A 24,736-nucleotide genomic window follows, 5' to 3' on the forward strand; every position below is an offset into this window, starting at 1 on the left:
CCTTTGTTTCTGGAGAATGAAAATCTGGAAAGAGGTAGTAGTTTTTTTTGAGTGGAAGACCTAATTAGCAGTAGATCCGATAGCAAAATTATAGACCTTCGATTCCTTATTATTTTATAGGCTAAATTAGGCAGGAAGGTGGATTTAGAATATTGATCAGTACATTTTTATCTTCTGGCCTCTTTTATTGGTAAGTTTGGGACAATTGATTGTACAACTTTAATTATTCTTAAGGAATTTTCTTAGTGGAGGTGGGGGAAGGGGGGGAAAAAACCCCAAAACACCTCTGGTAGTTTCTTTTACCTGGACATCCCTTTCTGAGTGATGTTTTATTCCTTTTCCCCTGATTTTCCTGGTGCTTCTACTGAGGAAGGCGAGACTTCATAGAATTCTTTGCTTTTCCTTCCTAAGAGCTTTGCAGTGGGATCCAGGGACATCTGAATGCCAGATGCTCTTCTTGGCCATTGCCACTGTTTTGTGGGGATTGGATAGGCTTTGTGGGTTATTCCTCATTGTTCTCACTTTGAGAAACGTGACCTTGGAGGGGGCTGAAGGATCAGATGTGAGAGGGGAAGGGGACTGTGTGTAGACTTAGAAAGGGAGATCGTGTCATATGGTCATTCTTTATTTTTGAAGTGACAGTCATGCTGGAGGAATATATTGTGTTTAATTCTGAAGTTTTGGCATAAACAGAACAATGCTATTTTAGTACCGCCCTCTCTGCCAGTGAGTCTGTCCTTTCATCTTAGACGTCTTGAAACCGGGGTCCTGGACCTGGCAGGTATGGACCTGGCAGGTCAGGAATCCGTGTGAAGTAAGAGAGTCCAGGTTGCTAGATCTTCTAATGTTTTAAAAGACGCTGCATGTCCAGATTTTTAGGTGAAATATTCCAACTTTGAAATCTTAGCAACTAAGTTCAAATTAGAAAAAAAAGAATAGGAGCCAAGCCCTGAAGGTAGTAGTCAGCCGAGGTAATAGAAAAAGGGCATGAAGCCAGAGATCTTCTGCTATAGGTACTTGCTGACGTCGTCTTGGAGGAATCAGTCATTAACCTCTGCTTCAAGTGGGGAACTATATTCTGTACTCAATGAGCAGTGGTTATGTAGCCTTTAAATCTGGCAGGCTGTCATGACAGAGCACTGATAGAAGAGGTACCGGATGGGAAGACACAGGAGCTAGTCCTGGCCCGATCGTTTCTTTCTGAGCCCTAGTTGCCTTCTTTGTGAAAAGGTACTTAGGGATCGAATTTTGTTATTTCATCCCATCATTGCATGGTGCGTGACATGACCTGTCACGTATAGGAAATAGACTGCTGAGAATCGTTTATGCTGAGGAGTATCATGCCACAGCCTGGACCAAGCATGAGCTCTTTGGTTTTCCACATCACCACTTGCCTCTCGGGGATACTTGTGTTTCCCTCGCTCACCACGTTGGTCCTTCCTCTTGCATTACAGATCCGGTGGAAATACATGATAGTGGACGAAGGCCACCGCATGAAGAATCACCACTGCAAGCTGACACAGGTCCTCAACACGCACTACGTGGCCCCCAGAAGGATCCTCCTGACCGGGACCCCACTGCAGAATAAGCTCCCGGAACTCTGGGCCCTCCTCAACTTCCTCCTCCCCACCATTTTTAAGAGCTGCAGCACATTCGAGCAGTGGTTTAATGCACCGTTTGCCATGACTGGAGAGAGGGTACTGGCCTAACATTTATTTTCCCCGCTGCATGACAAAGAAATGAAATGACAGGACCTAAGGCTGAGACCACAAGGTGGCTTACGGTGTTGTAAAATATCAGGAAGCCAGTCAGTGGGTGGGTGTGCGTTCACTCCAGGGATATTTTTCCATCCTGAGAGAATGGATCCAGTAATGGGTAAGTGATCCTAGGATCTAGGGTGTCCTAATCCCATTGTCTTTCGCCATTGTGGTAGCTAGGCCAGCAGAGGGTGTTCCTGACCAGTGGAATGCTTAAATGCTGTGGACCACAGGGAGGATAGATACAGAGATACTTGTTCAGTCTGTAACCACAGCTCAACCAACCACGTGTAAACCTTGAAAAAAAATATTTTCTTGTTATAAACTTGGGCTTCCCCTTAAACCATTTCCACGTTAAGAGTTTGTGTGTAAAGCCAAACTAGTGTATAGTTATTTTCTGTATGCATCGTTTTCAGATTTTAGTGTGAATCTCAGTTTTGTGCATATATAAATATTCTGCAAACCTTGGAGTAGCTGTTTTCAAATTTCTTATTATTATTCCTTTCTCTGCCTTCTCTTAAAAACTCGTTTATTAGAAACAGGAACCTGTCCTTTTGATTAGTGATTTCTTAAGTATAGGAATGAAAAAGCACTTAAAATGCTTTATGGATATTTGTGTTGGAACCATTTGCCCTTTAATTTTGAGGTATATTATAGGTACCCTTGCCGTTTGTCAGGAATTCATTGGCTTGCCCATTTGAAGAAGGTAACATCAATCAGCTCTGCCCCCTAGAGGTTAGTGGAGGAAGGTGAAAGAGAACGCAGAGCATTTACAAATAGGACTGAACTTGACACAGTCACAGCAGAGCAGAGCAATCAGGTAGAGGGGCTTAGCAACCCACCAGCATAAACTGTATTTATTCTTGTTCTTTGCATGTTCAAGCTCTGTACCGTTCATATGTTTCTGCATCTGAGACAAAGTTAAGAGCCCAACTTACTGCTTCAATTTTAAGTGCTGTGCTTAATCGCTTAGTCGTGTCCGACTCTTTGAGACCCCATGGACTGTAGCCCGCCAGGCTCCTGTGTCCATGAGGATTCTTCAGGCAAGAGTACTGGAGTGGACTGCCATGCTCTCCTCCAGGGGATCTTCCCAATCCAGGAGCCGCACCCAAGTCTCCTGCATTGCAGGCAGATTCTTTACTAGCTGAGCTACCAGGGAAGCCCTCGATTTTAAGTAAGAACACATTAACTGTTACCCTTTCACTCATGTTCAACCTCAGTCTTCAATCAGCCTTTGTCACAATCATATCCCATCCAATTCTGAGCTGTTAACACTCCCAGTCTGAAACTGGTGGCTCTGAACTCTTTTCCATAGAAGCCAGCATTCAGACAAAGACATCTGTTTATAGGCTGTTCTGTTACAGCCTGGTAGGCAGGTGGGAACAGAATTCTGAGGTGTACATGACGGGTATAAACCTGGCCTTAATGCACATAAAATTTCAGACATATATTGAAACCAATAATAAATATAAAGAGTTATTACATGAAATAACCGTAAAAAAAAGGATCAAATTCATCTAAGGTTCTCTTGCAGGTGGACTTAAATGAAGAAGAAACTATATTGATCATCAGACGTCTGCATAAGGTGTTGAGACCCTTCTTACTGAGGAGACTGAAGAAAGAAGTTGAATCTCAGCTTCCGGAAAAGGTATGTTACAAATTCAAAAGTTGTAATTTATTCCCCCTGCCGTTATATTCAAATTACCTGCCCCTGAAATGGTGTTTCTGAAATAGCAGGCTTGTGTTTTAGTTCCAGGTAACTGGAAAATATCTTAAAGGACTTTTTTGTTGTAGTTGTTAGAGAGAAGCTGGAGGGTTTAGTGTAGAGAGAGAATGGAAATTTGAACATTTCATCTTGGTTTCCAAAAGTTTGGGGACAGATATTTGAAAATTACCAAATCACTGTCATTACATTTTAGCTTTAACTTACATTAACTTAACAGTACGTGAATAGACATTCTATTTTAACTTTAGAAATTTTTTTTTTTTAATTTTACTAACCTTGTTGAGTTCACTCTTACAGGCGCCATAAAAGTGTTCTGCTTTGAGCCACATAAGGCTATGAGTTCGGGGCTTGTATCCTTATCAGAAGGCCTAGTAAATGCTTGCCACATTTCCCAGAAATGTGTTCAATGTTGGATGCTTGGGATGTCACTGTTCTGATAGTAAGTGAAAAATAGGGTTCTTATTATAGATACATCATCTAATTAAGATTCTATGAACATCTTAAGCAAATATTTTTCAGATTCTTTTTTGGACACTGATTTTTCAGGGCTTTAGGATGTCTTTTTGAGCCCTTAGCGCCACATTTTTGGACTGGATTTGGGTATTAGTTTAATATGTTTCTCATCATATTTTGGAACCGCTAGAGTTCTAAACACTGGAATTCTGCGTTTCATTTTCTTACAGATAGATTATTTGGCATTGCGCACCGTTTGCCGCATGAGTTAGTTTGATGTAACTTTTCTCTTTAGAGGAGCCAATTCTGAAATGTGTGTTTTGCATCATTGTGTTTTTCTGTGTAATGACTCTCTTTTTTGGACGGATTGGTTCATCCTATTCATTTTTAAGTGGGAGCTGGCAAGATATTGTACAAAGTTGATTACTTTACTAAGAGAGAATTTTGTCCCCTAATCCCCTATCTTTAGTAGTCAGAGAAAAATTAAATATTAACACTGTTCTTATACCACGCTTATCATAGTGAAAACCCAAATGTTTAAGTATTTTATTTTGCTAGTGAATGCATCTTGGGGATTGAATGCTGTCAATATTTCTTTGACTTCTTATGGTCTTCACATCTTTGGATAACCCTCTTTCTGTTCAAGGTGGACCTTGTTACTGAATAAGCTGGGGAATGGGTACAATGGTCATGTAGCTTCCTTTAGTGTTACTGAGATCCAGAACTTACAGAAATGAAACGTTAAAGATTTTAATTTTCCCCATTCTTCCTTTTGTTTCTTTAGAAGCAACAAATACAATAAAAGATAATTATCCGAACTTACTCATTTATTCATCCCATAAAACTTCTAAATCTTGTTTACTGATTTCCAGGACTGGCTAATATAGATAGATTTAAAAAATATTACAAGTTGAAAGTATGCCCTGTTTTTAAGAAGTCCATTTGATTAAAATATACACTTTTGCAGCATAAGGATCATGGGATGATTGGTTATATCACCAAGGAATTCCTTACTTTACTAAAACATTTATTTCATGGCTCTTTTCACAAGAAAACTTCCTGAGTATTGATAAATTTTTTTTAAAAAATTAGATTTTGAAGAGCGTGATTCCTGCATGAAGTACACTTGTACTCTTTAATACCCAAATTTTTATATTTGAGGTATATTAAATACCCATATATATATATATACCTTGTTTGCATTTTGAAAAATTGCATTTTTTTACAAAATGAAGGTTTGTGGCAACCCTGCCTCAAGCAAATCTATTGGCACCATTTTTTCAACAGTATTTGCTAACTTCATGTCCCTGTGTCACAAATTTTGGTAATTTTTGAAATATTTCAAGCTTTTTCATTATTGTTAAATTTGTTATGGGAATCTGTGGTCCATGATCTTTGATGTTACTATTGCAAAAAGGTTGTGACTCACTGAAGGCTCAGAGGATAGCATTTTCCACAATATGAAGTATTTTGGATTAGGGTATGTACAATGTTTTTTTAGACACAGTGCTATTGCACACTTGATAGACTGTAGTGTGTAAACATAACTTATGTGCACTAGGAAACAAAAACGTTTATATGACTCACTTTATTGCACCCTGTGTGTGTTGGCCTGGAACTGAACCTGTGCTATACCCGAGGTGTGTCTGTTTAATCTATGGATAAGCTACCTCTTCTGGAGGTAACCTGGTGGAGTGGAAATCATGGGCTCTGCCTGTCAGAGTGGACCTGGGTCCCCACTGCATTCTCTGTCTCTTGCTAACTGTGTGCTCTTGGCATGTTACTTAAACCAGTGGGTCTCAGTGTTCCCAGCAGTGAGCTAGGAAATAGATAATACATGCTTTATAGAAGAGGATTAAATGGATGCAGTACTCGTAATGCAATGCCTGGCACGTGTTAAGGCTCAGCTGATGACAGCTGCTGCTCCCAGAGTCCTTACTTTCTCTATTGCACCGCTGTTTCTATTACTGACTTTGGTTCTGCTTTCCTGTTCTCATTAAGTTTCTCGGTGTCCTCTGGTCCTGGCATTTTACCATCACCCTTTTAAGGTGATGAACTAATCCCTTAGCATGTGTATGTAGCTATTGTTAATGTGGTTTGGCCAGTGTCCACTCTTTGATCTTTCTACCTTGCTAGGACTTTGATCTGGGGAAAATCTGCCATCTAAGTGTTATCCTTGGGGGTAAGGAGCTTTCTTCTGCCACCATCTGCTTGTAGCCACAAACATGTATGTCTTTCTCAGGCTGTATAAAGAATCTAGAAAGGCGTTGTGGCGGATGGCCGCAAAAGGCTAAATCTTTTATGGAAGCAACGCTCAAATGTTTCCATGAAAAAGAATCAATTATGGAAGTAGATTTCCATTTTACTTTTTAATTTAAATATAATAAAATACACTGTTCTTTGGTATATAGATCTGAATTTTGACAAATGCAGTTATGTTAAAGTGAAGTCACTTAGTCGTGTCTGACTCTTTGCGACTACATGGACTGTAGCCCACCAGGCTCCTCCATCCATGGGATTTTCCAAGCAAGAGTACTGGAGTGGGTTGCCATTTCCTTCTCCAGGTATTGAACCCAGGTCTCCTAGTTACGTTAACTGCATCACAATCAAAATACAGAACAATTCTGTCTCCCCATACCCCCCACCCCCCCAGAATTCCCTAGTGCTGTCACTTTTTAGGCATGCTCTCGCTTTGCCCTCAGCCTCTTAGCACCGATGGTTCATCCTCCATCCTCATAGCTTTTTGTTTTCCAGAATGTTTTAGGAATAGAATCAGACCATATGTCCCATCAGACCTTCTGCCTGTGGTTTTTCATTCAGCATAATGAATTTGAGAAACGTCCAAGGTGTTGGATGTATCAGTAGTTGGTTCATTTTTATTAGTGGATAGTATTCTATTGCATGGATGCACCAGAGTTTGCTTATCAATTTAATTGTAGGACATTTGGGTGGTTTATAGTTTTTGACAGTTATGCTTGTCTGCTGTGAACATTTGTGTATAGGCTTTTGTGTGAGCATAGGTTTTCATTTCACTTTAGGAAGTATGTAGGAGTGGCTTGGTCATATGGTAGATGTGTACATAACTTTGTAAGAAACTTCCGTGTGGTTTCATGCCATAGATTTCAGAACCCAGGACTTTAATAAATTTAATATTATTGTTTGGAAATCTCAATACACAAAGTGATAATGTATCACACACAGTAGTCTGGGTTTCCTATTCTAATAATGCATCCTTTTGGAAGGGAAATTATACATGAGGAATTGTGTTTAGGGAGAAACTATGAATAAAGGTTGAAAGCTTTTCCCGGGTTATATAGGAGGAGGGTCTGGGCCACTGTAACCACCTGATTTGGCTCCTTGAAGGGACCAGTTTGATCATTTACCAACATAATGAGTCTTAGGAGGTAATTGTCATGTCCATGAGGTTGGCACCCCAGTTTTACATATCCTTTGAAAATAATAGTCCCAGTGGCCGTCATAAGCCTAACCTGGTGGGAGAATCATCCTTATTACAGAGTCATATACAGATTTTATTTCCTTCAGCATCAGCCCATTTTGAGGAACTTTCAGATTCATGCTCTAGTCAGGGGCCGTCAAGGTTTTTGGAGATGACTCAGACCCAGCAGCGTTTGAGATGGTGTGATTCTTACAAAGGCTTCCCTCGCCTCATCACTGTCAGTCTGCCCTTTTCTTGATGCATGGCTCTGACGGCTTGCTCTGTGCACTGCACAGCACTTGGGTGGGGGTGGGAGGTGCAGGAACTTTACCAGAAATTGGAGGCATGGCGTGCAGTGTCGCCGAACGATGGCATGACAATGAAAGGCAGCGTCACCCACCCCATCAGGGTGAGGGATCCAGGCATTCAAGCGCTTTAGGACAGGGGTCTCCAGAGCACACATGGGTGTGTGTATGTGTATGTATGTGTGGGGTGCTTACTACTAGTCCACTGGGGTGTGGAAGGAAGATTTTAGAGCTCCTATTTATATTAATTTTTCTCCTAAAAATTAAAAAAAAATATACGGTTTTTTGATTTAACATGCAGACAGACACTGGTACCCATGTGGTATATATGCCTGTGTCACAGAGTCCATCAGGTAACTGGCCTAGACTGTGTCAGTTATCCCGGGGATGGGGAGCGTGAGGGGGAGCACCCCCACCTGGGACATCGGTCATCCATCCACCCTCACAGTTGGGTTCTTTTGCTTTCTGCCTGTTGTGAGCATTGTGGGTTTCCCATATCCAGATAAAAGAATTTTAGGATGATCTCATTTTAACTAAACTGTAACACCCCTGACCTTCAGGATGGATGACAGACTTTTAAAAGATTCTGCCCAGGATCACAGGTTGAAAACAAGAGAAATAATGTACGGGTAGGTGGACAATGGGAAAAGTGCAGACCTGCCACCTCTCCTGTTCCCAGTGTGAATTTTCACCAGCCCCATTATAGAGTGAACAGGGTACATGCGTGTTAAATCACTTCAGTTGTGTCCGACTCTTTGCTACCCTATGGATTGTGGTCTGCCAGGCTCCTCTGTCCATGGGATTGTTCAGGCAAGACCCCTGGAGTGGGTTGCCATTTCCTCCTCAAGGGCATCTTCCCCACCTAGGGATCGAACCCTCATCTCTTGTGTTTCTTGCATTGGCAGGCGAGTTCTTTTACCACTAACGCCACCTGAGAAGCCCATAAGGAAGAAAGGTCCTTGCCATAGGAGAGTCAGTCAGTGAGAAATCCCAGTGGATCAGGGTATAACTGGCTAAAAAATCAGATGTCATCACCTTGGCCCCTTGAAATGTAGATGTAAAACAAGTGCCTAATATTGACCCGTGTCCTAAAACTAACTCGTGTTTTGAGGCATTAATATTAGTTCATGCATATGACTCATAAATAAATATATGGGCATGTATTCAGAAGAGGTACATTAACATGTATTCTTGGTAAGGGATTGCCATTAAAAAAGCTTAATAAACACTTGTTTGTGAGAAATAAAAAGGAAGATTGACTGATAGGTGTAGTGATCAGGGAAGACCTTACTAAGAGCCCTCAGGAAGAGTTAAGATTTAGAAAGGCAGCCCTAAGACTATAGGAAGATACAAAGACAAAACAGCTTGGACTTGTTGGGGAAGTTACGAGGAGCAAACGTAAAATACAGTTGTGAAACTTGGAATGGTGATTTTGATGATGCGTATCACACCAGCGTCTGTGACCCCCTAGTGGTGTGAGGAAGGAGGGTTGAGTGGAGGTCCCCTTTCTACAGGAGCCGTCAGGTCCTAGGGACGAGCTCACTTCTCTGCTGACTTGGCCCCTGTGGGGTTGTCTGGCCTCCCTGTCTGCATGGCATCATCGTGCATGCCTCGTTCCCACGCTTCCTCCCATCCAGCTCTTGGCAGCAGCTAACTGATGAGAAGGAGGTTGAGGGTCCCAGCCCCTCATTTTGGATCTGCCATCTCCTAGTGCACTTAAAGCTTGCCTCAGCCGTGCTTCCCACTTTCAGGAAGGTGTGCACAGGCTGGTTGGCAGTGAGGCCCAAGTGAAGATGAACATCAGGGCAGAACTAGGGAGCCTGAAAGTCCTCTTGGTTATGTTTAGTGTAGAGCTTAAGAAAGTGCAGGCTGGTTTGATCCTAACTGGATCATTGAATAGCTGCATCATTTCAACCCAGGCACCTAACATTTCTGATGCTCAGGTTCCTTATCTGTAAAATGCAAACACCACCGAATTTAACTCTGCCTTACAGCTCTTATATGGTAAAATGGGAGAAGGCACACCAAGCACCTTTGCATAGGGCCTGGTCCATAGAAAGAGCTCAATAATATTAGCCCTCGGTGTCATTTTTATCATTATGCTTGCGAAGTCTGAAGTTGTTTAATATTTTCTTCACCATGATCAAGTTACATGGAGAGTTAACAGCACTTGAGAAAGTCAAAGTACTTTAAAACATGCCACGATCAAGTCTGTAAAACACAAAAGCCATATTAAGTGTATGCTTATTTATTAAAACTTGGAGATGTTCTTCTTCTCTGGCCAAGAAGGTCATTAAAAACTTTATGGCGGGTAACTTGTTTTTCTTTACTTTTCTGCAAAAGAGCTCATCTTTCTCTAATCTGATTTGCTGCATCAAAACAAGTGGCAAAATGCTATTAATTGTGGTTCCAGCTGGCCTGACAGACCCCTTCTAAAGCAACAGTCAGATGAATATTCAACTTCTCTTCATCTGTGACCTCCTCACTCTGGTCCTCAGAGCTGAAAATAACCTGATCACTTTTAATCAGTTTGTTAAACATTAGGCAGCTTGCTGATTTACTTTTAATCACATTCTGCAGATTTCTAGGCATTAATCTGATGTTTATTATGAAAATTACACATTTGTATTCTGGAGATTTTTTTTTCATAAAGAAAAATAATAATAGGAAATAATCAAGGCAGACTGCGTGTATTAGGAGTGTGTGAGAAGTATTGCAGGTGGGTGCGAAAACACCCACACGTGAATTCTCTCTCACAGTTTAAAACCGGATTTTTCCGTTGTTTCAAGTGGAAGCACACAAGGCCTTGCCTCTAAAAAAGATGGTCATAAAGCTGCGTTTAACTGTGGGCTCACTCCTCTGCTTTGCCTACTGTTCCCACAAGTAGTATCCTCTCACCCTTCAAAAGCAGAGGGTAGTTACCTACAGTCAACCTAGGCGCTTAGGGATCTCCGTTCAGGATCAGAATTGAGGGAAGCCAGCCACACAGGATCATTTAAAAAGATATTTTCCAAAAAAAAAAAATCGGAGGATATTGGCTGGGTACTGTTTTTCCTCAAACTGTTCTGTTTGTATGAAACAGGGTATAGTTGGGAAGCAGAGGAAATGCATATATATGTGAAAGTGAAAGTTAGTCCCTCAGTCGTGTCTGACTCTTTGCAACCCCGTGGACTGCGGCCGGCCAGGCTTGTCTACAGAATTCTCCAGGCAAGAATACAGGAGTGGGTTGCCATTTCCTTCTCCAGGGGATCTTCCCAACCCAGGGATCAAACCCAGGTCTCCCACATTGCAGGCAGTCGGACTCTACCGTCTGAGCCAGCAGGGAAGCCATGTATATATATATATATAGACACACTCTGTATTGAATATCAGAGAAGGCAATGGGACCCCACTCCAGTACTCTTGCCTGGAAAATCCCATGGATGGAGGAGCCTGGTAGGCTGCAGTCCATGGCGTCGCTGAGGGTCGGACACGACTGAGCGACTTCACTTTCACTTTTCACTTTCATGCATTGGAGAAGGAAATGGCAACCCACTCCAGTGTTCTTGCCTGGAGAATCACAGGGCGGGGGAACCTGGTGGGCTGCCGTCTATGGGGTCGCACAGAGTCGGACACGACTGAAGCGACTTAGCAGCAGCAGCAGCAGTATTAAATATATATGAACTTGAACAGTCTGCCAGCCTCTCTCTCTCTCAAATGTGGAACAAGTCAAGAAATTTCAGGAAACATGACCCTGGCCTGAGTGACATATCACCTTTTGCATGTCCCTTCCGTATAATGGTACCTTGAGCAGTGATAACTGTGGGCTCCTCCATCATGCCCCCGCTCCCCCAACCTCCATGAATCCAAGAAGCAGAAAGAGATACCTTCATGATTCCAGGAGAGCCACCAGCAGCCATGTCTCAACTGTCTCCTTAGGACAGGCTCCTTCTCTCTCCTGCTCTTAGCCTATGTACTGTTCTTCTTTCGCCAGGTTGAGTATGTGATCAAGTGTGACATGTCAGCTCTGCAGAAGATTCTGTATCGCCACATGCAAGCCAAAGGGATCCTCCTCACAGATGGTTCAGAGAAAGATAAGAAGGTACGTGGTGGAAGGTGATACAACTCAAGGTGCCGTCATATTTCTTCTTAGGGCTGTGCCACTGGACACTCCCAGCAAATATCCCCATGGCTGCTGATTTGTCAAAGCAAATTACAGGGCCTTTTGGGAGCTATTATTGTTGCTGCCAAAGGAAATCCCTTGGCCTTTTACTTGTATTGGAGCAGTTAGAAATGAACACTGTCTTGGTGTTCATATCACCAAAACAGTTAGCTCTGTATGTGTCAGTCTGCACACAATATATCTGCCTAAGGGTAGGCTAGCATTTTAGAAGGTTTTAAAAGCCAGTTTCATCCCTGGGCATCTGTGCCATGCTTCTGTCTTCCCAGAATCCTACCGGATGGACAGTCATTTCTCAAAGCCATCCACTGGACATAATTCCCTCCTCTCAGATAACTCACATGGAAGATGGTCTATCTAATTCAGAAATGGCTGTGTAATAGTAACAGGAGCTTTGGACAGTAGGAAGTATAGGTTACAGAGATGACCTATGGCTCTTTGCTCTTTCTATAGAAACCTACTTTAGGAAAATGGGAAAAAAAGAAATGGGAAATAGCTGATCAATTAATAACGTATATTTTGACTCTCCTCTGCTTGTCCTTAGGGGAAAGGAGGTGCTAAGACACTAATGAACACCATCATGCAGTTGAGAAAGATCTGCAATCACCCGTATATGTTTCAGCACATTGAGGTAAGCCTGCGTTCTCCGTTGTGACCCTGATCCTAATCGGTCAGTTTCTACTAATACTACATTGAAAAACAAAATTATAATAAAAAAATAAAGCAAAGCTAAAACATGTGGAAGTTGAAACTACACGGTCTGGTAGCTTGATAAGCAGAATTAACAGACATGAGGTTTCTGGTTATGGATTCTCATTGGCATCAGACACTTGGGCATCTGGAATTTTATAGGCAGGAGTTTGAAGTGGTGAGAAAATGCTGTACACCAGGGCTCATTATGTGAGTTCGGGTAAGTACTGTGAATTGCCTCATTATAGTAGGTGCTCTGACATGGAGGATAATGACAGATACATCCAGCTTCCTCAGAAGGATGATGTGGAAAAATATTAAAAGAATGGGTTTATATTCATTGAAGGGAAAGATGTTCCTGAGATACTCGCCCTGTGAAAATCACTGACTTTAGACTGTTTCTTAGATTTGTATTTTTCCTCTCTGGCTTCTTCCATGATGGTGTAAATCCAGGTTTTTTTATTCTGATGCTCTGGTCTCTAGGAAGCTATTTTCAGGGGAGAGGACATTTTCTGCCCTGTTTGCTACATGTGAATGAGTTTCCTAAGTTGACAATTTCACCCCAGTAGGAGCCATTGACTTAAGCAGGAAGGGAAAGGAGTCAGAATTGTAGCCTCCACTTTCCAGGGTTCCCTTGGATGTGTGCGGTCCTGGCAGCAGTCACTGCCAGTCTGCTGCTTACTGTCCACTTCAGAGGAGCAGGAGGCATGGGGCAGCACCCTGCAGGCTCCGGATTTTCACTGGTTTATTAACAAGTAAATAAATAGAAGGCTCTAGGGATTTAACTTTCAGAAGCATATTCCTGGGAATGAGACTGAAATGTTCTTGACTTTGAAGATTCTTTTTCTTTTTTTGTCCTTGTTTTTGGTAATCACGCTTGTTAGGTAAGAGCATGTATTGCACCTCTGTCCATATCCTGGAGTCCTGTCCCAACTGTAGGATAAAATTAGAATTAACTCCTGACACTGCTGTTGCTTTAGGGACAGACCTTTTATAGAGTAAAGAGGCCTTAGTTTAAGTAAAATGACAATGCAATGGCAACAACTGTAGTAAAGAAGGAGGGCAAGGTCCCACCAACAAGCCTGCTTAGACACATAGCAGGAGAGTCCTTGGTGCTGTAATGAGTCCACACCCCAGACCACTTTCACCCCTGTAAAACCCGGTGTAAGTCACTTAGCATCTCCAGGCTATAGTATATTTGACTTGTCATCAGATGGTGATAGATGATAGGGCTGGCAAAAGGATAAATGTTTAAACTAAAGAACATACGAAGTGTCTGGTAAACCAGTAATGTGATAAACAGACCATAAGGTATCAATGTATTAGTGGGGGTGGCTTGTTGGGTTGCATGCATGTGTGCTCAGTCGCTTCAGTCGTGTCTGCCTCTTTGTGACCCTATGGACGGTAGCCCACCAGGCTCCTCTGTCCATGGCGATTCTCTAGGCAAGAATAACTGGAGTGGGTTGCCATGCCCTCCTCCAGGGGATCTTCCCAACCCAGGGACTGAACCCACATCTCCTGTGACTCCTGCATTATAGGTGGATTCTTTACCACTGAGCCACCAGTGAAACCCATATTGGGTTGGGGGAGCTGAAAAAAGGTCTAATGGTGAAAATGATTGGGATCATATCAGGTTTACCTGTCACCCACCATCTTATATTTTCTTAAAAACAATTTTTAGATATTCAGCAAAAATATACAGGGTTTGTTATTGTTCAGTTGCTCAGTCGTGTCTGACTCTTTGAGATCCCATGGACTGCAAACCACCAGGCTTCCCTGTCCTTCCCCATCTCCCAGAGCTTGCTCAAACTCGTCCATTGAGTCTGTGATGCCATCGAACTATCTCATCCTCTGTCGTCCCCTTCTCCTCCTGCCCTCAATTTTTCCCAGCATCAGGGTCTTTCCCAATGAGTCAGTTCTTTGTATCAGGTGGCCAAAGTATTGGAGCTTCAGCTTCACATCAGTCCTTACAATGAATATTCAGGATTGGGTAAGGATTTGAGGACTTGAGACTTATGAAAATTAAATGTCAGTCTTACTTCATTTGTCATACCAAAATGCACCTTTGAAACACTCTGGGTCATGTCAGGAAGGGTTGGGGGGCATGCCTTCTACCCTCAAGCTTCTGTTTGGAACACCTGGGAAGTGGGGAAGGGGATCAGAGAAGCTAAGCTTAAGGAACACATCCTCTTTTCCCGGCTTGTTTGCATTTTAAATAGCAGTCCATAGAAAGACAGACTTAGATTTGCAATTTTTTTAGCATGAAAAACTTTCAGGAGGATATTCCTGGAAACAAGACCCACAGTGACTGGCAAGGGTATCACACTTGTGAATCGTGTGCGTTTTGCTTTTGTCTTTGTTTTGTTTGCTTACACATCCTTTGTTCATAGTACCTGATAGTAGAAACCCAGTCTCCCGACTGGGCTCACTGCCTCCCTGGGGATCTTTAAACCAGAGCTCTGAAAACAGAGTTTTTAAAATGCTGCTGATACCTGACCATATCACCACCCACTGATACATACAGATGGAAACAGATGGAACCTCAAAAATCGAGTCAAGACTGGCCACCTGTAGGGAGGAAAGGCATGATTCCTGGAGCCAGGGTAGGGTTTTGGGCTGTGATCCATCAGCGTTCATTTTGCCAGCGGGGCAGCATCCGGAGAGGCCGGGGCCCACCGTAAATGATGAGCGTGTTTGGGAGTGGAGCCCAGCGGGAAAGATCTGGTCCCCTTGGAGGAAAGCTTTGGTGATCCAGGAGGGAAGGGAGGCAGAGAAGGGAGACAGCTGGTGGTTAACTGAAGGTGTGACGTGCTCTCCTCCCCACAGATGGCCTCCCCTTCCATCAAGTAGGGATACGAAAATCACATGGGGAACAGCTATTTATTTCTTCCACAGAATCAGTGAGGGGGAAATATGTAGTTAAGTTTTGTATTTTAAAAGTGGATGCCAGTTACCTGAGGGGTGGTGTACATTTAGGGCCTTATTTATAATGCAGAAAAGCACAGCGTGGAAGGGATGTTATGACTGCACTAAACTAAGATCTAGATACTTAATACATATGTAATCATCATGACTTTTACTGCTGAACATTTCCACAGTATACTGATGTGTGGATATTAATCCTGGTTTGCTTATATTAAGCTCTTGCTCTTACCAAGACTCTAAGCTCCTTGGGGTGTAGGTACTCCCTTTACTTCCTTTTTTTTCTGGATCCCCAGTACCTGCCTACCACAGCCCTGGGCCAGTGAACATTTAATCACTGTTTGATGAGTGAACTAACCCTGTCATCTCAGTATGAGAGTCTGGAGCCTTGCCAAAACTTACAGGATATATTTCTGGCAAAGCTATAGTCTGAATTCAAAGGCTTTGAGTTCCTGGTTCTTTCCATAATGAGTATTTTTTTACTTATTATTTTGTTTAATTGCATTCTAGAAATAGGATGACCTCACTAATAGAATAATTATTATGTCAATAATTACAGATCTGTTTTTAAAAGTCCTTTTTCTTCTCTCTCTTTTAAAGGAATCCTTTGCTGAACACCTGGGCTATTCAAATGGGGTCATCAATGGGTAAATCCTAATTTTTTTTTTTTTTCTTCCAAAAAATGGTTTGTTGGTCCTACCTAAACTTTTCTCTCTAGTGTTTCCTGTCACACAAATACAGTACTGCCAGCCTCCTCAGCAGCCCCTCTCTTCAGCAGAGGGTGCAGAAGTTGTTAACCAGAACGATATCAGCATTCTCTTTTACTTTCTGGCATAAATACTACATGCCTTGAGCAAGTGGCTATTCAGAGGATATAGATCTCCTTTAATAGACTTAACAATGTCCTAGTGTTCTAAAAACATTGTCAGAGCTTCAGAAGGTTGATACTTATAACCAATAGTGCAGCTTGAGCTCAAAGAGAATTTAACATATGAGATCTCAAGTCAGTATTTAACATTAATGTGCATGAGAGGAAGATGTCTCATCTGCTATAAACATGTACAACTTTACAGTCATTTGCTGGAGCATGGTCTGCATAAGAAATATTTTTCATTTGGACCTTGAAGAGACACATGCCTGCGACAAGAACGAAAAAGTACCTTGCATCAATAGAAAGCCTCTGTTTTGCTTGTTTCGGCACCAGGGAGATTTTCTTATTAAGATAAAGGGGTCATTCTTTGATCCCAAGGGCAGGCTGTGTCAGTGGACCAAGAACCAGGAATTGGAAGCCATGCAGGACCATTGCCACCAGGCTCTCCTTCTCTCCGGATGCTGAGTACACTGCTGCTGCTGTCAGGGTGGCCAGACTGTGTACTGAAAACATGGCCTCTGCGGGTGTTTGAAGGACAGTTCTCAGAGCAGGGAATGGATGTTGAGAAGACCTGCCCTTGAAAAATCTACCTGTTCTCTGTGTCATAAAATCACTGCCAGTGTTACATTTCAATGTTATAGGCTAGAATGCATATACACTGGTGAGTTTTCCCAACAGTATCCCCCTACAACTAAGTTTTAATAATGTAATACACCCCTGTTGATAAAACAGGAGAATGGTTTCTTGGGGAGGGAAAAATCTCTACTTTAGCTCACTAATGTTCTCTATCTGATAGCACTCTGCCATCGTATTTTTTTAATGTGAATTTCTATTTTTTATGTGAATCTCCAGGAGTCTATCTCTTCCCCAATCCATTCTTCACAGTGTACATCTTTTAAAAAGATGTCAGCTCTCGTGGCCCCCCTGTATAAAACCCATCAATGGCTTTCCATTTCACTTAAAACTAAAACTAATAGAGCCCTACAGGATCTGTCTAAACCTGCCCCCCACCCTCTTCATCTCTGCTCTCATCTCCCAGTATCCCCCTCCACTCCTCGACTTATGCATAAGCCACACACACCATTTTTTTTTCCATTTTTTAGACTCTCCAGATTCCTTTACTCCTCAGGGCCTTTGCACATACTCTTTCCATTTCCTGGAATCTCTTCCTCTCCACTCCTGAGTCTCCCTTCTTCACCTGGCTGCCTTTTGCTCTTTATGTCAGGTTTTAGGCTACACTGTTATTTCTTCATTGGGGTCACCCTTGATGCTCTAAACCAGGAGCTGGCAAATTATTTTCTGCCAAGGGCCAGATCTCAAAATTTTCACTTTTGCTGTCCCAAAAGTCTCAGTTGCACCAGCTCAACTTTGTCGTTGTAGCTTGAAAGCAGCCATAGGCAAATATAAATGAGCAAGCCTGGCCGTGTTCCAATAAAACTTTATTTACAAAAACAGGCAGCAGTCCAGGGCTGACATTTGCCACACACTGTTCTTATGCAAAGAAGGTATCTGTTTGTCTTTTTAGTACGTATCCTAAGTCGCTAATTGCCCATTTGGAAAGCAGAGATTCCATTTTGCTTATGCACATGCTCAGTAGTGTGCTTAGCACACTGTAGGTGCTCAGTAAGTATTTCAGGGAATTGCAATGCCCTAAATTAGTTGTTTTATGAATTTAATAAGTAGAGGTTTAAGGAAATGACATAATATACGTGTATGTATGTGTAGGAGGGACAGAGAGAAAGAAAGAGAGTTGAGACAGAGAGTGAAACTATAAAGAACATGAGAAGGTTTCCTTTTCTTTCTAGAATCTGTCATCATACCTACAGTATATAATGTACTCTTTATGGGTTTTCTACAAATTTATTCTATTTTTCCATGAAATACTCTCCACTGCTTTGGAGTGGCTATGTACTCATCCATTCATTCATTCTGTAGTTATTCACTGAATGTTTACTATGCACAAGGCACTGAATGTATGACAAGCAAAGCTCTACTGGATCCTTCAAGAAGACAGCAGTAATACTGTCTTCTTGTTTTGCATTTTTGGGTTCAGGGCTGAGCTGTATCGGGCCTCGGGAAAGTTTGAGCTACTTGATCGTATTCTGCCAAAATTGAGAGCGACTAACCACCGCGTGCTGCTTTTCTGCCAGATGACGTCCCTCATGACCATCATGGAGGATTACTTTGCTTTTCGGAACTTCCTTTACCTGCGCCTTGATGGTGAGTGTGTAAGGAATTAGGCTTCACAGCCATGCTATTCAGAGTACAGGGATACTGGCAACTCAGATCCAACCTCAGTCAAAAGCAGGGGTAAAATTGTTTGAAGAATTAGCAGAGTGAGGTCCAGGTTCTCTAGATAGCAGTTTTTATATCCTCCAGCCTAAAATAAGCTGAAATCTTTGAGCAGATGTTTTTCCTACATTCAAGCCAATGCACGTGACTTAAAATCATTTATAAGTACCACAATTAAACTAAACTAAAATTAAAAAACTCTTCTTGCCTTTGGGCTTGTCTATTCTCTATGCACCCCCCCCATATAGAATATTTTGATAAACCTTTAGGTTTTAATGTGAAGGCATATTTTAAAGGGATAAAAGTTATAATTCCCTTCTTCAGTAACAGTGTAATAGTCCACATAAGATTATATCTATCATTAAAACTTCTCTCATTTTCTAAATAGAAGTATATACATGCTACCTTAAAAGACATGGCTTCATTGTTTGCTGGATTTTGTGAACTATGCAGAATATTTGCCTGATTTTTAGAGTGACACCATGTCTTTAAAAAATTAGTCAAAAAATATGAACGGAAGAAAATATGAATTTAGAGATACTTCCTAAATTGCTGTATGATTTGGATGGCAGCCCTAGCATTTCAGAGATTGGGGATACCAAAATGTTCTTACTATGGCAGGGGGTAACATTTTCCAAGAGTGGTGAATAGGAGCTGGTTTACAGCCAGGATAGCATTGAATTCCTGCATGGTGTTTCTAGTACCAATTTTTATCTAATGTAACATTCAAGTTATTGTCAAGTGGAAAATTTAAAGTTTATGTTCCATTAAAAGATGCTTTATTTTCAATCCAACATTTTCTCACCCTCTTGCTATGAACTGGATACAACTGGATATATACCAACTTCGGACCTGCCATATTTTCTCTTACTTGAATTTTTAAGTGAATTCTCTATATGGTATACATATTAGGGCATTGTTAACTCTTAAATTAATTATACCCTCTGACAAACTTGATTTTTTAAAGAACTTCCCTGGTGGTTCAGATGGTAAAGAATGTACCTGTAAAGCAGCATACCAGGTTTGATCCCTGGGTCAGGAAGATCCCCTAAAGAAGGGAATGGCAATCCACTTCAGTACTCTTGCCTGGAGAATTCAATGGACGGAGGAGTCTGGTGGGGTACAGTCCATGCGGTCACAAACAGCTGGACACGACTGAGCTACTAACACAGTTCCCTCTCCTTGAAGTCACTGAAAACAGATTAATGGTTAAGTAAGCATTGATTCTGAATTCATAACACAGGTCTATCAGCCAGTCTGTCTTTAGGCACATCTGCCTTGAGTCTTGTCCTCAGGCTCAACCTGTTCCTTCCTCCCTCTCTTTGAGGGCTAAGTGCAGGCAGCGTTCTTCCTTTGAAAGGCAAGCCCGCCTTCACTGCTGCTCAGGTGAGAGGCCACCAGCTCTGTTTTCCCTCACGGATGTCCTGCAGAACTATTGTTTACTGCTTTGTATCATTTTGACTGGAATCTCAGCTCCCTGGGGACTGTGGCCTTGGAATATTTGAGTCTGGAAAACTGGCAAGAAGTGACTTCCTTGAAACAAATCTTTCTCATGTGTCCTTGCCAGCTTGAGAGAGTATCTTTGTCTGTTGGTTGCTGCCCTTATTTTTTTCAATCATAATAGTCAGAAAAGCTCATGCTTATAGAATGCCTACTATCAGTACATGTGGGATACCAGGCAAAGCACTTCCTGTGCATTATTTATTTAATTTTTCTTAGCAAACAAGGTATAAACACAATCCCCATTTAACAGATGAGAAAACAGAGATTTAGAGAGATAAGTTAACTTGCCGAAGTTTACACATGAGGCAGATGGTGAAACCAAATTGTAACTTTGATATCTCTGATTGCACATTAGTTTAGAATCAGTTTTGGTAATCCAGCAAGATGAATTCTCATCTCTGTAAATGCAGGTTTTCCTAGAGACAATATTTTTAAGAATGATTTTTAACTTATTCAGCAACTTTTAATTAATTGAAAATGACCAGACCATTTCAAGAGAACGAGCCACTCACTGATCCTGCTAGCAAAGAGTAGGTTGGAGGAAAGAAGCAAGCAAGTTCATTAAGTGTTACAGATGGCATTCAGAAGCCTTCATGGACCTCTAGCTGAAAGAAGCAACAGCCATTTGTTTCAGAGTTAGAATTCATGGGCAAACAATCAGCATACACATGGATAAATTAGTACACCCACTTCCAACTGTACCACCCTCCAACCACATCCCCTTAACCCAATTGTTAAAATGACTTTGGATTTTCATTGTTCAATTTGATGTCCCAGATTTTTGGCCTCAGGAAAAAAAATTTGATGACAGATAAGTAGATTTTTTTTCCTGGCAAAGATTATGGTTGCATGGATAGATTTAACTATGATTCCATCATAGTCTTTGTTTTCACTACAAACGATTTTTGAATGAGAGTAAGCAGTAAAGTTAAGTCCCAGAAGACAACATTTTCCAAAAGCATCTGAAACTAAGTTAAAATGAGTAATCATAAAAGCCTAACAGTGTGTTCCTTCTGGAAAATTTGCAATTTTCAACACAATTGCCTTTATTATTAATTGTATTCTTGGTTATGTTCTGCATCAAAGTCTAAAAGAACTTGGACTTGATACACTTTAAATCCTGTGCCCATATACAAGCAGCATTTCTTAGGCTGGAAATAAACCCTGACATGGTAGTTTGAATCTCCTTGAGCAGTATGCCAAAGATTGCTGATGATCAGCAAGTATCTTGGCTCGGGGAACCTTTGACTAATGGAAATAGTAATCCAGAAAATTCTGAACCTTGTCATAAGAAATGCCATAGCTTTGCATGAGAAGTAACTCAATCACATCTTTTCCTGGCCTTATAATTTGTCAGGTTCCATGCTGTGTATACAGTTGGTCCCTCATTCCTCAGTATCAAGTCAGGGACTGGTTCCAGGACCCCCACAAATACTAGAATCCGCAGATGCTCAAGTCCCTGATATAAACGGGTACAATATTTACATATAACCTATGCACATCCTCCCATATACTTTATGTATTTTTATAACATTAAAAAAATTTTTTTTATTAATTTTATTTATTCTTTGCTGTGCTGGGTCTTCGTTGCTCTGCATAGGCTTTCTCTAGTTGCATTGAGTGGGGGCTTCTCTTGTTGCAGAGCACAGGCTCTAGGGCACACAGGCTGAGAAGTTGCAGCATGCAGATTCAGTAGCTGTGGCTCACGGGCTTAGTTAACCCCAGACATGTGGAATCTTCCCAGACCATGGATCAAACCTGTGTCTCCTGCATTGGCAGGTGGATTCTTAACCCCTGGACCACAGGGAAGTCCTTTCATATAATTTAAATCATCTCTAGATTACTTATTATACCTAATACAATATGAATGCTGTGTAAATCATTGCTGGTGCTCAGCTAATTCAAATTATGCTTTGGGGAACTTTATAGTATTTTTTAAAAATTCCAAATACTTTTGATCCACTCTTAGTTGAATCCCGAATGTGCAACCCGAGACTACAAAGAGCTGACTGTACTGTTATCTCTGGGAATGTCTTATTTCCCCATATTGGAAAGATTTTTATTTGCTTGTTTCTGTGGCTATTTGTGACAGAGGGTGAAATGTGAACCAATAATTTTTTAAAAAATCACTGTATCTGGACAGATGATGTAGCAAAAAGGTTTCATGATAGAACGGAACTTGCCTTCCATTGTCATTGTGAGCACACAGTTCACTGTGATCTCAGAATGCTGGTTCTGAACATAAAAGAAAGGACACCATATAAAAGAAAGAAGGACACCACATTTTTGAAACATTGTTCAACAGAACACATTTTGTGTCCTTCCCTGCAAATCTAAATTTTTGCAGTTCATCACTGAAAGGTTTGACCAGGTTTCTCAACTGGAAATCTGATTTAGAAAGTAAAATGAGCTCTAAAGAACATTTCTCCATTGAATGGGGACACCCAAAGGACCTGGTTTCCAATCCCCGTTTGCTATATTCAGAAACTACATCCCCTCCCCCACCACAGGAGAGTACTATTTTTATTAATGTGAAAGACAGATTCCCCTCATATTTGGGAACTTGAACCTCCACAGTAACTCAGTTCCATCAGCTGCAGTCACTTAAATGTTTTAATCCTCTGAAATAAATTGCGGGTATATTTTCATCCTTAAAAAAAGAACTAATAGAAATAATGTAGAAATAATATTTGTATAGCAGGCAGTTAGTGACTATCAAGTAATATGCATACATATTTCCCAACAGCCTAAAGCCTTTTTCAAAACTCTGCAGCTACATTTTTCTGGTAAAATATATTCAGGTGGAATATCATAGGATTTTTTTTTTTCCTTTTCCCCAATGCAGTTCATGAAATGGCCAGGTGAATACACTACAAACACTTTGTGAGTAAGGGACAGATTTGGAATGCAAATCTGGGGACCTTTGTGATGTTGTTGTTCAGTAACTAAGTTGTGTCCGACTCTTTGAAACCCCGTGGACTGTAGCCCACCAGCCTCCTCTATCCTCACCTGTCTCCTGGAGTTTGCTCAAATTCATGTCCGTTAAGTCAGTGATGCCACCCAACCATCTCATCCTCTGTCGCCCCCTTCCCCTGCCCTTGATCTTTCCCAGCATCATGGTCTTTTCCAAGAGTCGGCTCTGCGCATCAGGTGGCCAAAGTATTGAAGTTTCAGCATTAGTGCTTCAAATGAATATTCAGGGTTGATTTCTTTTAGGATTGACTGGTTTGATCTCCTTGCTATACAGGGACTCTCAAGAGTTTTCTCCAACACCACAATTTGAAAGCATCAATTCTTTGGTGCTTAGCCTTCGTTATGGACCAATTCTCACATCCGTATGTGACTACTGGAAAAACCGTAGCTTTGACTATATGCACCTTTGTTGGCAAAGTGGTGTCTCTGCTTCTTAAGACTCTGTCTACATTTGTCATAGCTTTTCTTCCAGGGAGCAAGCGTCTTTTGTTTTTATGGCTACAGTTACCATCCACAGTGATTTTGGAGCCCAAGAAAATAAAATCTGTCACTGTGTCTACTTTTTCTCCTTTGCCTTGAAGTGATGGGACTGGATGCCATGATCAAGTTTTTTGACTATTGAGTGTCAAGCCAGCTTTTCCACTCTCCTTATTCACCCTCATCAAGAGGGCTTTTTAGTTCCTCTTCACTTTCTGGCATAAGAGGTAGTATCATCTGCATATCTGAGGTTATTGATATTTCTACCAGAAATCTTAATTCCAGCTTGTGATTCATCTAGCCCAGCATTTCACATGATGTACTCTGCATAGAAGTTAAATAAGCAGGGTGACAATATACAGCCTTGTACTCCTTTTCCAATTCTGAACCATTCCATTGTTCAATGTATTGTTCTAACTGTTGTTTCTTGGCCCACATACAAGTTGCTCAGGAAACAGGTAAGGAGGTCTGGTATTCTCAGCTCTTGAAGAATTCTCCATAGTTTGTTGCGATCCATACCAAGGCTTTAGCATAGTCAAAGAAGCAGGAGTAGATGTTTTTCTGAAACTCCCTTACTTTCTCCATGATCCAACGAAGGTTGGCAATTTGATCTCTGGTTCCTCTGCCTTTTATAAACCCAGCTGGTACATATGGAAGTTCCTGGCTCACATACTGCTGATGCCTAGCTTGAAGGATTTTGAGCATAACCTTGCTAGCATGTGAAATGAGTGCAGTTGTATCATAGTTTAAACAGTCTTTGGCATTGCTTTTCTTTGGGATTGGAATGAAAACTGACCTTTTCCAGTCCTGTGGCCACTGCTGACTTCCAAATTTGCTGACACGCTGAGTGCAGCACTTTGAGAGTGTCATCTTGTAGCATTTGAAATACCTCAACTGGAATTCCATCACCTCCACTAGCTTTGCTGGTAGTAATGCTTCCTAAGGCCCACTTGACTTCACACTCCAGAATGTCTGGCTGTAGGTGAGTGACCACACCATCGTGGTTATCCCAGTCGTTAAGACTTTTTTTGTATAGTTCTTCTGTGTATTCTTGTCACCTCTTCTTAATCCCTTCTGCTTCTGTTAAGTTCCTTACCATTTCTGTCCTTTATTGTGCTCATCCTTGCATGAAATGTTGCCTTGGTATCTCTGATTTTATTGAAGAGATCTCT

General features: G+C 41.5%; 1 protein-coding gene across 5 annotated transcripts in view; it reads left to right on the forward strand.

Moving 5' to 3' along the window:
* Nucleotides 1–24,736, forward strand: part of SMARCA2 (SWI/SNF related BAF chromatin remodeling complex subunit ATPase 2) — a 180,041-nt gene that overhangs the window by 72,533 nt on the left and 82,772 nt on the right. For all 5 annotated transcript variants that reach the window (XM_070375823.1, XM_070375824.1, XM_070375826.1 and 2 more), the window contains exons 18-23: nucleotides 1,455–1,697; nucleotides 3,292–3,405; nucleotides 11,651–11,758; nucleotides 12,381–12,467; nucleotides 16,049–16,095; nucleotides 18,373–18,539. In XM_070375823.1, the coding sequence (XP_070231924.1) occupies nucleotides 1,455–1,697; nucleotides 3,292–3,405; nucleotides 11,651–11,758; nucleotides 12,381–12,467; nucleotides 16,049–16,095; nucleotides 18,373–18,539 (766 nt within the window). The remainder of the gene's footprint in view (nucleotides 1–1,454; nucleotides 1,698–3,291; nucleotides 3,406–11,650; nucleotides 11,759–12,380; nucleotides 12,468–16,048; nucleotides 16,096–18,372; nucleotides 18,540–24,736) is intronic.

Source organism: Bos mutus, chromosome 8 (assembly GCF_027580195.1).
Source record: "Bos mutus isolate GX-2022 chromosome 8, NWIPB_WYAK_1.1, whole genome shotgun sequence".
NCBI lineage: Eukaryota > Metazoa > Chordata > Mammalia > Artiodactyla > Bovidae > Bos > Bos mutus.